A 14643-nucleotide genomic window follows, 5' to 3' on the forward strand; every position below is an offset into this window, starting at 1 on the left:
GTCTGGGTTTGTCCATCCTGCAGGTCAGTGAATTACTGGGAACAACAGCCCCCAAGCAGCAGGCAACACTTACTGTGTCCTGCCGCGGGGAGGTGGGCTGGAGCTCCCTGGGACAGCAGCAGACCCTGCGGGAGTTCCTGGAATACAAACTAAACCCTGAGCCTGTTCTCACCAAGATGGAGGGCGTCACCGAGTTCACAGAGTACATCTCTGAGACGGTGGACGTCCCTTCACCGTTTGACCTGCTGGAGCCACCTACCTCCGGAGGTTTCCTGAAACTGTCCAAACCATGTTGCTACATCTTTCCTGGCGGACGAGGAGACTCCGCTCTCTTTGCTGTCAATGGCTTCAACATCCTCGTGGATGGAGGCTCTGAACGAAAATCCTGCTTCTGGAAGCTGGTCCGTCACCTGGACCGCATTGACTCGATTCTACTCACACACATCGGCGCTGACAATCTCCCAGGTATCAATGGGCTTCTTCAGAGGAAGATAGCAGAACAAGAGGAGGAGCAGTCTCAAGGCTCCACCAACTACAGCGACTGGATGAAGAACCTGATCTCTCCAGAACTAGGTGTGGTGTTCTTCAACGTACCAGAGAAGTTACGTATGCCAGAATCTAATCTCAAAGTGAAACGCAGCATCGAAGAGGCCTCACTTACTTTGCAGTACCTTAACAAACTGGGAATCAAACCAGAACCACTGTTTCGAGTGGTCAGCAACACTATTGAGCCCATTACTCTGTTCCACAAGATGGGAGTGGGCAGGTTAGACATGTATATTCTCAACCCTGTCAAAGACAGTAAAGAGATGCAGTTTTTAATGCAAAAGTGGGCTGGCAACAGCAAGGCCAAAACCGGTATTGTGCTCCCCAACGGGAAAGAAGGAGAAATATCTGTGCCCTACCTGACATCGGTTACAGCCTTAGTCGTCTGGCTTCCCGCCAACCCTGCAGAAAAGATCGTCAGAGTGCTGTTCCCTGGGAATGCACCACAAAACAAGATCCTGGAGGGACTAGAGAAATTAAAGCACCTTGACTTCTTGCGCTATCCTGTAGCCACACAAAAGGACATTGCTTCAGGAGCTCCTCCTTCTGTTATAAAACAGACAAAGTTAAAACAAAGAACAGACAGCAAAGAGAGTCTTAAATCCTCCCCGAAGACTACTGCAAAGATCTCAAAGAAAGAAACTGAAGGACAAGATGATACATCAGTCACCACAGAGGCAAAGAGTGACTCTGTGAAGGAAAATATATCAGAGAAAAAAGAGGAGAAAAAGCCTACCAAAACCATAAAATCTAAAACTGATGTGCCAGAGAAAAAGAAACTCCTGAAAGAAAAATCCATAAAAAAGCACTCCAAGGAAAGGGTGTCAAAAATGGATGAGAAAAAAGACAAAGAAAAGAAAGAGATCAAAAAAGTAAAGAAAGACGACTCTAAAAAAGATGATAAGAAAGATGTTAAATCCAAAGAGGACAAAAAGAAGGACACATCCAAACCTGAGCTGAGAAAAATGACAAAGCCTGACCTGAAACCACTTACACCAGAGGTCAGAAAGACATTACATAAAGCTAAAGTGTCAAGCAAAGCCAAGACTGGAAAAATCAAAGCAGCAAAGGCTGAACCTGCTGAACCGAAGCCAGAGGAGCCAAAACCAGAAATTATTCAACCTGAACCATTACAAAACGGAACTGTTGAGGGCATATCTGCTCCCTCCACACCTGAAGACCTCACCAAGGATTTTGAAGAAATGAAAAAAGCTGAAGTTGTAGCTGTATCAGCAGAGCCACCAGACACTAGTGAGGTTTCATTGGAGCCAATAGCACAAATTGAAGAGAAGCAGGAAGCACAAGAACCTGGCACAAAGTCTCCTGAAAAAGAAGTATCAGAAGTGAAAGCTGAAGATGAGGCCGAATATGAAGACAAAGACAAGAAGTTGACACAAGAGAGAGAAATGGAAGAGGCTCAAAAGTTTGAGGATGAGGGAGCCGCATCTCAGGATGAGGAAGAATTGGAAGAAGAAGAAGAGGCGGCTCCAACTGCTGAAAGGAAAACAGAAGAGGAAGAGGAAGAAGATATGGGGATCGGAGAGGAGGAAGATGAATCGAAGGAGGCAAAGGACGATGGGCTTGACAGGAAACATGAGATAGAAGAAATGGAGAAATCAGAAATTCTTGCTGCTAAGATTGAGACAAAACAAGAGCAACAAATTACTCCATCCAAGGAGCAGGAAGAGGAAGAAGAGGAGGAAGCTGTGGAGAAAGCTGAACTGGAGGAGGTGGAAGATTTAGACGTGATAGCAGATGAAGAGATTAAAGTCAAACCTGAAGATGCAGCTGAAGAACAAATGGTCACTGAGATCAAAACCACTGACATTCTGACTACAGCCAAAGATGAGGAGGAAGAGGAGGAGGAAGGCTACCTGTCACATGTGGGAGGCGCCACAGCCCCCATAACCTCAGTAGCACAAGGTGCTGCTGCAGCAGAACCCATTTCCTACATCCAAGATGAGACTATTCCCGGCTACTCTGAGACAGAGCAGACCATCTCTGACGAGGAGATTCACGAGGAGGCAGAGGAGCGGATACCACACCTTCAATACGACGTCGGTACCTACGACATCTCCGTTCCAGATCAGACAGAATCATTTGTAAACATTCACGGCATGAGGGAGATGCAAGCTGCAGCCGATAAAGGTTTTATTCCTGGTGTGCAGGAGCAAGTATCTGTATTTACCAACATCATCACAGCTCCTCTGGCAGAGGAAGAGCATGTGTCTTCTGCAACATCCATCACAGAGTATGACAAAATTTCCTCTTTCCCTACTTCTATCGCTGAAGATCAATCTGTGGCATCTGTCGCAGCTCCTCCAGCTGAGGAACCAGCCAAAACTACTCTTCCCGTGTCAACAACACCTGATGCTACCCTCAGCAAAGAGCAACCTCTCTCTGCAGGAACACTTTCACCACCTTCTTTAGAAGATGACAAACAACCCAAGTCTCCAGCTGATGACTTACAGCTTCCCATTGCAGAAGTGAAGACAGCTGCTAAGGGTCCTGAGGCTCATGATGAGGAGGAGGAAGAAGAAGAGGAGGAGGAAGAAGACCAAACCCCTAATGTTGACATCTCACTTGAAAAACTCCAGGAGGGCTACGCTTCATTCCAAATATTACAGAGCAAAGAGACAGACATCGAAAAGCTTGCTGTCTCTGCAACTCCTGTTTCAAAGGCTGTAGAAGACACCAAACCAGTCCACCTACCAGTTGAAGAGGAGAATATAGATGCAGTTGCACCTAAAGACATTTCATCAGTTGTGCCTACTAGACCTTTTGGATCAGACTCAGTAACTTCAGAGAGTGAGGAGCGTTGCTTTAGTCCGGATGATATCACTGTGAAAATGGCTTCCCCTACACACTCTGGACCACCGAGTGCACCTCATTCCCCACTCCGTCAGTCACCAGTGGAAGAAAAGATGAAAGCTTTTCCTGACTTGGAGCTGCAAAAGAAAGAGGAGCTCCCTGATGTTGTCACTAAAACTGAAGATAAAACCCTAAAGAAAGATGAAGCGGAGACAGAGGAACAAAAAGATGTCGACAAACAGAAAGCAGATCAGCATGAAATAAAAGTTTCAACATCTTTGGAGAAAACATTTGACAAGGACATAAAAGAAGTTCCACTGATGAAAGAGGCAGACAAAGACACTTCCCCAGCACCAGAAGATGTGGTCAAACAGACAGAAACAACATCTGTTGTTGCTGCATCTTTAACAGAAGTTCAACCACCTGAGTTAGAGAGGGATTCTCTCATCTCATCTGGAAAAACTGATGAAGACATAGATAAAGAGAAAGAACCTAAAGTGCCTGCTCAGGGTAAATTTCCAGAGAAGGACAGTCGTTTCCTGGATGATGGTGATGACAAGAAAGATGATGACGATGATCATGATGATAAATCTGCAGTTAAAACCATCAAGGCGGAACAGGAAAAAGAGACAGAAAAGGACGATACCTCTGATGTCAAACAAATCAAGGATGAGCAGAAACAGAAATCTGTCATCCCGGAAGATGTTTCTGCCGTTAAGTCCATCGTGGATGAGAAAGCAGAGAAAGAGGCAGTAATAGATGATACCTCTGATATTAAACCTGTCAAAGAAGAGCAAATTGCAAGAGACACTGTCGGCATTGATAAAGCCATTAAAGATGAACAGAAAGAGTTTGAAAAGGACCTTACTCCTGAAGTTATAACTTCTAAAGAGGAAATTGTTGCTTCTGAGGACAAACAGATCAAAGATGAGCAGAAGCAGAAAGATACAAAACAAGACGAGGATTTTGACCTCAAAACCAAAGGTGACATTAAGGAGATGGAGGATAAAAAGGATGTTGTGTCTGATAGTAAGATTATGAAAGAGGAGGAGAAGAAAGTGGCAGAAAAGGATTTTACTCCTGATATTACCTCTATAAAACCTGAAGAGAAGGAAATCGAAAAGGTCCACACCACAGATGTCAAGCCTGTTAAAGACGAGATGGAGAAAGAGGCTATCTCAGTTACAAAGCCTATTGAAGAGGAGAAGAAAAAGGAGCCAGAGAAGGATGAAACATCTGATATCACACTGATCAAAGATAAGGAGGAGAAAGAGATAGAAAAGATAGATACTGCTGGTACCAAGCCTGTCACAGATGAGCAGAAGGAAAAGGAGAAAGAGGTGGGTGATACCACTGTAGCTAAACTCACCGAAGAAGAAATGATGATTAAGGATGATACATCTGCTGTTGCGCATACCATGGCAGAAGAAAAGGAACAGGAGATTAGTAAAGATGCTATCTCAACAATTAGCCTCACTGATGTGGAAGAAAAGGATGTAACAATAAGTAAAGATGAGATTCTTGCTGTCAAGCCAACAACAGAGCAAGAAAAGGAGAAAGAGAAAGATGATAGCATTGACGCCAAACATGCCAAGGAACAGGACAAAGATGTGATGACAAGTAAAGAGGAGGCATATGCTTTCAAAACTAGTATAGAAGAAGACAAGAAGGACGACACGAGTAAAGATGTTGCTGCTGCTATTAAACCTACCAAGACAGAGGAAATAGATGTTCTACCAAGTAAGGAAGATACTTCTGCTGTTAAACCAACAGTCAGCGAAGATAAGGAACAAGAGGAAGGTAAAGATGATACTTCTGACATCAAACTTACCAAGACAGAAGAAAAAGATGTTCTGCCAAGTAAGGAAGATACTTCTGCTGTTAAACCAACAGTAGACAAAGAAAAGGAACAAGAGGAAAGTAAAGATGATACTTCTGACATCAAACCTACTAAGACAGAGGAAAAAGATCTTCTACCAAGTAAAGAAGATATTTCTGCTGTTAAACCAACAGTCGAAAAAGAAAAGGAACAAGAGGAAAGTAAAGACGATGCCATCAAACCTACCAAGATAGAGGAAAAAGATGTTCTACCAAGTAAAGAAGATATTTCTGCTGTTAAACCAACAGTCGAAAAAGAAAAGGAACAAGAGGAAAGTAAAGACGATGCCATCAAACCTACCAAGACAGAGGAAAAAGATGTCCTACCAAGTAAGGAAGATACTCCTGCTGTTAAACCAACAGTTGACAAAGATAAGGAACAAGAGGAAAGTAAAGACGATACTTCTGCCATCAAACCTACCAAGATAGAGGAAAAAGATGTTCTGCCAAGTAAGGAAGATACTTCTGCTGTTCAACCAACAGTCGAAAAAGATAAGGAACAAGAGGAAAGTAAAGACGATGCCATCAAACCTACCAAGATAGAGGAAAAAGATCTTCTACCAAGTAAGGAAGATACTTCTGCTGTTAAACCAACAGTTGACAAAGATAAGGAACAAGAGGAAAGTAAAGACGATGCCATCAAACCTACCAAGACAGAGGAAAAAGATGTTCTACCAAGTAAGGAAGATACCTCTGCTGTTAAACCAACAGTCGAAAAAGATAAGGAACAAGAGGAAAGTAAAGATGATACTTCTGACATCAAACCTACCAAGATAGAGGAAAAAGATGTTCTGCCAAGTAAGGAAGATACTTCTGCTGTTCAACCAACAGTCGAAAAAGATAAGGAACAAGAGGAAAGTAAAGACGATGCCATCAAACCTACCAAGACAGAGGAAAAAGATGTTCTACCAAGTAAGGAAGATACTCCTGCTGTTAAACCTACAGTCGAAAAAGATAGGGAACAAGAGGAAAGTAAAGACGATGCCATCAAACCTACCAAGATAGAGGAAAAAGATCTTCTACCAAGTAAGGAAGATACTTCTGCTGTTAAACCAACAGTCGAAAAAGATAAGGAACAAGAGGAAAGTAAAGACGATACTTCTGCCATCAAACCTACCAAGATAGAGGACAAAGATGTTCTGCCAAGTAAAGAAGATACTTCTGCTGTTAAACCAACAGTAGACAAAGATAAGGAACAAGAGGAAAGTAAAGATGATGCCATCAAACCTACCAAGATAGAGGACAAAGATGTTCTGCCAAGTAAAGAAGATACTTCTGCTGTTAAACCAACAGTAGACAAAGATAAGGAACAAGAGGAAAGTAAAGATGATGCCATCAAACCTACCAAGATAGAGGACAAAGATGTTCTGCCAAGTAAAGAAGATACTTCTGCTGTTAAACCAACAGTAGACAAAGATAAGGAACAAGAGGAAAGTAAAGATGATGCCATCAAACCTACCAAGATAGAGGAAAAAGATGTTCTACCAAGTAAGGAAGATACTTCTGCTGTTAAACCAACAGTTGACAAAGGTAAGGAACAAGAGGAAAGTAAAGACGATACTTCTGCCATCAAACCTACCAAGATAGAGGAAAAAGATGTTCTGCCAAGTAAGGAAGATACTTCTGCTGTTAAACCAACAGTTGACAAAGATAAGGAACAAGAGGAAAGTAAAGACGATGCCATCAAACCTACCAAGATAGAGGAAAAAGATGTTCTACCAAGTAAGGAAGATACTTCTGCTGTTAAACCAACAGTCGACAAAGATAAGGAACAAGAGGAAAGTAAAGACGATGCCATCAAACCTACCAAGATAGAGGAAAAAGATCTTCTACCAAGTAAGGAAGATACTTCTGCTGTTAAACCAACAGCTGACAAAGATAAGGAACAAGAGGAAAGTAAAGATACTTCTGCCATCAAACCTACCAAGATGGTTGAAGAGCATATGATAATATCTAAAGCTGATGATTTCTCTGCTACACCAACCAAAGTAGAAGAAAAAGAGACACTTAAGGATGCTGCCAAACCAGTCATGGAATCAGAAAAGGAACAAGAGGCTAGTAAAGATGTCATTGGTGCTGTCAAACCCATCAAGATGGAGGAAGAGGACATAATGATGAGCAAAGATATATCCGCTGTCAAAATATCTGAGGATAAACTGAGCATAAAGGATGATATTTTTGTTGCTAAACCCATCACACAAGACGAGATGGAGAAAGAAATCTATAAAGATGTTTCTGCTGTCAAATCAACAATAGAAGAAAAAGACAAAGCAGTGGATAAGGAGGAAACCTTCGCTGTCAAACCATCCAAGGAGGAAGAAGTGACAATTCAGGATCACAGTGCTCCTATCAAATCCATTGTGGAGGAAAAAGACACAGTAACAATTAAGGATGAAATTTCTGATATCAAACCTGCCAAGAAAGAGGAAAGCAAAGACACCACTTGTATAAAACCAATTACAGACGAGGAGAGGGTCGAATTGAAAGATGTTACATCTGATGTAAAACTCATCAAGGAGGAGGCAAAGGAAACACAGAAAGATGAAACTTATGATGAACAACAACAACTTGAGGTTAAAGATGAGAAAATGGAAAAAGAGAAAGAAAAGAGTGATATCTCTGATTCTGTATCCATTAAGGAGCAGAAAGAAAAAGATGTAGATGATACTTCTGTCAAAACCACAAAGGATGACAAAGAGGTGGAAAAAAGTGACATTTGTGACAAGGAGATTGTAATGCAGCAGGCTAAAGAGCCAGAAAAAAGTGACACCTCTGACTACAAACCCATTTTGGAAGAAGTTAAAGTGAAAGAGATTGAAAAAGATGACACAAAAACCGTTGAACATCCCAAGGATGTGAAAGAGAAAGAGCATAAAGTTGAAACTGTCGCAGAGGAAATGAAAGATGCGGTCAAGCAGAGCAGTCATGAAGCCGAATCCATCAAAGAAGAAGAGAAGGGAGAGCCTAAAGTTGGTGTATGTGGCACAGACTCCATTTTAGGACAGGAGACAGAAAAGGAAATGCACTCTCCCACATACAGCACTAAAGATGAGATTAAAGGGAAAGATGATTACTCTTTTGAGTCTGAAGTTAAGGCAAGTGATAAAAAAGAGGTAGATCTTCCCGTAACACAGACCTTGGAGGACAAAAAGACCAAAAAGGATGATATTTGTGAGGTTAGTGATAAGCATATACATGAAGAAACCTCTGATAAGCTTGCTGGAGCTCAGAAAGAGCAGGAAACTTCTGGTGCTGCAGCACTAGAAATGCAGAAAGACTCTTATTTAACATCATTTGAAGACCTGAAACCAGCAAAAGAAGGCATATGTGTCGCTCTCTGCCACACCCAGGAGGAGAAAAAAGAGGATAAAGAAGCAAAGGTCATTGTTAGTCAAGATGAGAAGACGGAGAAGGAAAAAGATGACGCACATGTTGCTGAACTGAGCAAAGAACAGAAAATGGAAAAAGAACAAGAAAAAGAGTATGAGACTGAAGATATCAAAGACGAAAAGACAAAATCAGAACCAGATGAAAAAGTAATCAAAGAAATTGGTATTTCTGACGTGAAGACAGAGGAGATCAGTGAGAAAGAAAAGTACGACTCCTCAGATGCCAAAGAGGAAAAATGGGAGAGAGAGGAGCTACAAGAGAAAGACCTGGACAAAACCGCCAAACAACCGGCACCGACAATAACAGCAGAAGCAGCGATGGCATCCAAGCCAGATTACAAGCCTGCATTTGTGGTTCACTCCTCCGATGAAGACAGGGAAGAAGAGGAGGAGGAGTACATTTGTATGGGAGGGGCAGGCTCCAGACCTTTGTCAGTAGAGCCAAGAAAATCAGACCATGACATCTCCTCTGCAGGCCTGCCACCACCCCAAACTCCACAGACAAGTGAGCCAACACCTGGACAGACAACAGTGATCATACCTACACTAACAATGCAGGAGCCCTCTATTGACGAAGACTTCAAAGAGCTTGGAAAAGAAGAATCCAGACTTTCACCTGGAGCTGACAAAGATGTTGTGAAAACTGAAACTACGCCTACACCTCTTGCCAAGCTGGAACCGTCCTTTGATATTGTCACATCAAAAGAGGAGACGGCCCCTATTCCAAAACAAGAACCAGCGTCTGATGTCCCAGCTGCTAAGGCAGAACCAGTGTCAGACTCAACAGACAAAAAGCCAGTGTTGTCAGCAGTACCGAGTATTGACAGTCAACCCAGAAGCTGTACACTTTCAAGCACTGAGAGCCAGTCCAGTGTAGAGGAAACACCACAACAGATACCGTCTCACATCAGCGCAGGAGTCATTCCTAAAGAAATGACAAAGATGGATGAGAAACCAGGCAAGGAGGCAGAGAGGGAGATGGAAGGAGAACGAGAGGTGGCTTCTCCAGGATTATCACAGCCATGTTCATATTTTATGTTGGACAAAGACTCTGAGGATGCCAGCCATGCTGACGTTGAAAAATCAGACTCTGCGAAAAAGGAAAGTGGTGATAAAATGACCCCAGAGAAGGAGACAAGCAGTGGAAGCCCACAAGATGAAAAGCAAACCTTTGGTGCATCTAAGTATGATCCATATGAAAAACCCATCCTGAGAGATCATGATCTGGACTCAAGAGAAGAAAGTGAGGTTTCTCTTGGTTTTGATCATACTTCAGACATCGGCATTGATGATAACAGGAGGACAAGCCAGACAGAAGCTGGAGGAGCCATGTTCCTCCTGGACGATCATTACAAAGAAGAGCCACTGTCCTTCAGCAGAGTCGACTACAGCCCAGTGTCCCTCACAGAGAGTGAAAGAAGCAGCCATCACAGTCGAAGTGCCTCCCCAAAATATGAAGACAGAGAGAAAGGCCAAGAAGAAGAGAGTGAGAGAGAAGAAAGACCAGATACACCTTACGTTGACAAGAGCTTTTCGTCCATAGACATGCAAGACAACAAAATGTCCCAAGCAGCAGAGTCTTTCTCTTGTGGTCCAAAAGAGGACAAACCAGAGAAATCAGAGAAAGAGAAAGAGGATGTGATTGGCGCTTCAGCAGGAGCAACAGGAGAAAGTGATCAAGTTTCTACCAGCGCTACTGTTCATTCAACAGGCCTATCATTAAGACAAGAAACACACCCTCCCTCATGGAGCCAATCTCCAGATCTCACCACTCAAGCTTCAGCTTCTCCTGTAGCGTTTGGAGAATTCACAGAAAAGAAAGCAGCAGAAAAAGAGAAGGACAAATGTGCTGAGTCAATGAAGGACAAGATGGAGTCCTCTGATAAAGAGGGCTCTCCTTCTGGTCGGTACTCACCAGCAGAAAAAGACATTTTACCCCAACAAGCACCACCTTGTGAACGTGAAGAAACAGCGACTGAATCAAGAACAGCCCCTGTCCCCACATTTTTAGGACGTGATGTAGATAATAATGTTCTTGCCTCTGACAATAGTCAGATAAGCAGCTCTGCCACTTGTAAATCCATGTTAGACTTTCCTGAAGGAAAAGAAAGCCTCATAGATAAAAGGTTACTTGTAGAGGGGGAAGATTTCAATGTTGATGATGATGATGATGACGAAGATGAGGATGAGGACGAGGAGGAAGAAGAGGAATTAAGTGATGTAGATATGGAGAAAGGTGCCAGAGAGCAGTCTGAAAAAGAAATGTGCAGACGTAGCTCAGATGATGGTGCTACGATAGCAGAGTTAGAGGACTCAAATAAAAAATCTCCCGAATCAAGTTTCCTTAAAGAGGAAACCATCTGTAGAGCTACACCTGATGACACCTCAGCTTCTAAAGTTGCAGACAAGCAGGACGTGAGTAAAAAATCACCATCTTCTGAAACAAAGCCTCTTGAAAAGGAAGATAAAGATGAGGGTACTCCTGTTGGTGCAACAACATCCAAACTTCCTGAGGCAAAGATTGAGGATGCAAGCAAAACAGCTCCAAGTGCTCTCAAAATGGACGACAGCTGTTTTGCTCCATCAGATGCAACAAAATTTCCTGAAACAAAGAAAGCAGATGACAAAGACACAATGCATTTGTCTCCTGAACCAACAACAACAACAACGAGAAGGTTATCGTTTGTTGAGGATGTCACCTCCTCTGAAGTAGAAAAGTCAAAGAAAGGAGATGAAGACAAAATGTCTCTATCACCAGAACCAAGCGTTTTGACAAAGGAACCTTCTCAAGCAATGGCCACAAGTAGCTTGACTGGCAGCTTTGTGCCATCTGACCGTGCAGAGTCCATGCCCAAGCCGACATCTAGTCCTTCCCCTCCGATAACAGGAGGCTATGCTGATATCGGACAGAGCAGATCTGGTGGATATTCTGATCATTTTTACAGCGAGGACAGTCAAGTAGGATCGAAGGATGATAAGAAAGAAACCTTTGTGCTTTCAGGCACCTCCCAAGAATCCAAGTTAAGCGATGATAAATATTACCAAAGAGACATCCGAGAAGAACATCTGGATGAGAGGCAGACCCCAGATATCACTGCAAAACATGAGGAAACTACCTCATCAGCGTGCACATACACAACCTTGACATACTCTTCTTCAACTTATTCCACCACATCTTACAGTTACTCGTCGTCTGCCTCAACTTCTGTACCTTTGAGCCAACAGTTTGGAGACAAAGTTGAAACATTCACGCCAATATCAAGCTCCTTTGCTAAAGAGGAGCCATCGTTCACGACTGAGTCTACAAGCTCAGGCTCTGGAGGCCTTCAGAGAGACGAGTACATGGAGGTGACGACGAAACCTGCCACAAAAGTGTCTTTACCAAGTCAGTTTGACGAGACCAAACCGTCATCTCCAGTCTTGTCTACCACTGCCAAACAGATTGCGGATCAAAGCGGTTGTGCTAAGCCAGAAACGGACACAAAATCAAGCACTGATAGTTTTTATATGCTAGAAACTAAGATTTCAACATCCGCCGCTGCACCATCTCCACAAAGTACCGACCTGGTAAAACTGGCAGAGAGTTTATCCACGTCAGAGGCTCACTTTGATGTCTCTCCCCTCCAAAGGGCTGACTCCTCTGACAGGGGGTCCCAAGGCTCAGCAGAAGACGAGGAGCCTGATGATCTTGAAATGGAGGACAGCACCCTACCATGTCGTATTGAATGTCAAAAAGTGGCTGAGCAAAAGGAAACTTTTTCGTCAATAACTGAGTCATGTGTTGTAGAAAGTACCACACACACCACAGAGACAAAGTCAGTCACCATGACCTCTACTACTGTTGAGTGTAAACCTGAGGTGGTGATGCAAACAACTCAACAGACAGCCTCAGTCACTCCACCAAGTGATAGTGGAGCTAGGGAAACCTTATGTGCCATAACAGACCTGCCCAAAACAGCAGAGGACAAAGAGAAAAAAGAGAAAACACCTGAGTTAAAAGAGGAAAAGACGGATGGAGCTATTGCACCTCTTAAGGAAGACACAAAGGTGTCAGAAAAAGAAACAAGTGAAAAACATGAAAAGACGGAGACTACGAAAGACACTGAAGTCAAGCAGAAAATAGAAACTAAACTGGAGGAGAAGATGTGTAAAGAAAGTGCAGAAGAGAAGAAAGTGACAACTGATCTTAAGATGAGTGAAGAAATAGAAGTTGGAAAGGAAGCAGAGGCAGACAAAGTAGAGGAGAAAAGCTTGTTGGACAAGCCATCAGAGAGATTAGAGGTAAGGAGAAGGAGCAGTATATCTGACTGGGAGCTACTACAGAGGCCTGACGATTGTCCAAGTGCCCCGCCGCCAGGTTATGGTGATGATGATGAGGAGGAGGAAGCAATGGAAGCGATGGAATGGATGGCCAGTGTCCACAGTACCTCCTCAAAGGAGACATATCACACAGACGTATCACGCAAAGGAGATGTAAAGGCTGATCGTCCCTCTGACTTGCCCGCTGGAGCCACCTCCTTCTCTTCCTCCCCTCCAGGTTACTCCTCCTGCGAATATAAACATCGCAAAGGCGAACTGTCTCCATCCTTCATCAACCCCAGTCCCCATCGGCTCTCCAGTGATGAGGGTGAGGAGGAAGGCCGTAGCGACCACTCCCAAGAAGGGGACGAGGACGAGCATGAGCAACACTCTGTGAAAAGGAGGTCGCACAAGCAGAGGCGCCACCACACTCAGAGTTACCATGGAGACGCTGGACAGGGGCCACACCAGTTGTCCGGTGCCACTTCGTCTGGGATGGGTGTGACGTTAGCTGGAGAGGAAACACCTCCGACATCAGTGAGTGAGTCACTGCCTTCACAGTCAGATTCTGACGTCCCTCCAGAAACCGAGGAGTGTCCGTCCATAACAGCTGAAGGAAATCTGGACTCAGACGAAGACGCTGAACATCTGCCGGTGGACAAATTGTCTGCTTCTGGAGCTGGAGGGGGCCACCATCCCCCATCACCGAGGTCAGCTCAGAAGACTCACGATCCCCTCCCAACCCCAATGAAGGACCCTCATCCCCACCCTCCCCACCCAGATGTCTGCATGGTAGATCCAGAGGCTCTCCTCAATGACCACGGCAGCACGGAGAAACTTGCCAAGAAGGAGCACAAGACCACCAAGGGACTTAGAAAGGGCAAACCCAAATCGGCCTCTCCTGCTCGAAAGGGAGAAGTCAGGAAGAGGTCTTCCACTCCAGTGAAGCAGGCTTCCAAGGACTCCGCCTCACCTCGATCAGCCTCGCTCAGGAGGAAGGACACAGATAAAAGCTCCAGGCTTATCAAGATGTCTGAGACTCAAGGTTCAAGAAGTGAGATCCTCAACCCTGGCAAAGGCTTGGTCAATGGAGTGAAGAGCAGTCCAGGTGTGTTAATATCATCATATCTTTCATCATGATACATGATACAACATAATTCAAAATAATTCCTGGGTGCAGTCAAAACAGAGGGTCTGAATTTGTAAGCATATGCACAAAACTATTCATCAAACATTTACATTGAGTTATTTCATGAGCAATTCACAAAACACTCTGTAGAAAAAACTACAAACAAAAACCTCTAAAAGAGCTATCTAGATATGACATCTGCTTGACACATATCATTGCTAGAAGATCAAGCAAAATTGGTCATTTTTTTGTCTGAGAACAATTTTGTTATTTGTTTCCCCCAAAACCCTGCTGAATCCTGTTTGAAATGTTTTCATGAATAAAAATAAGTTAAAAGAAGAAGTGAAAACACATATCACATTTGTGTCCAGGTATTAACCACATTCACATGAACTTCACAAAATCAAAATGCAATCAGGGAAACAGTTTGTGCATTTATCCCAATTATATAAATGTTATTAAGCTCTTGATTAAAATACATCTAAATATAGTAACATGAATTATTACATATGTAATAGAAGGTACTATTTTGGAAAGTTGTACATGTTACATTTAGTTGACAAAACTATTTGGCTGGTTTGCACAATTAAC

The 14643-nt window shown here is 43.4% G+C and overlaps 1 protein-coding gene across 1 annotated transcript in view; it reads left to right on the forward strand.

The window, feature by feature from the left end:
• map1ab (microtubule-associated protein 1Ab) overlaps positions 1 to 14643 on the forward strand; it is an 82636-nt gene that overhangs the window by 61426 nt on the left and 6567 nt on the right. The window contains exon 6 of the mRNA XM_067590441.1: positions 24 to 14031. Coding sequence (XP_067446542.1) covers positions 24 to 14031 — 14008 coding nt within the window. The remainder of the gene's footprint in view (positions 1 to 23; positions 14032 to 14643) is intronic.

This window comes from Thunnus thynnus, chromosome 5 (genome assembly GCF_963924715.1).
Source record: "Thunnus thynnus chromosome 5, fThuThy2.1, whole genome shotgun sequence".
NCBI classification, from domain to species: domain Eukaryota; kingdom Metazoa; phylum Chordata; class Actinopteri; order Scombriformes; family Scombridae; genus Thunnus; species Thunnus thynnus.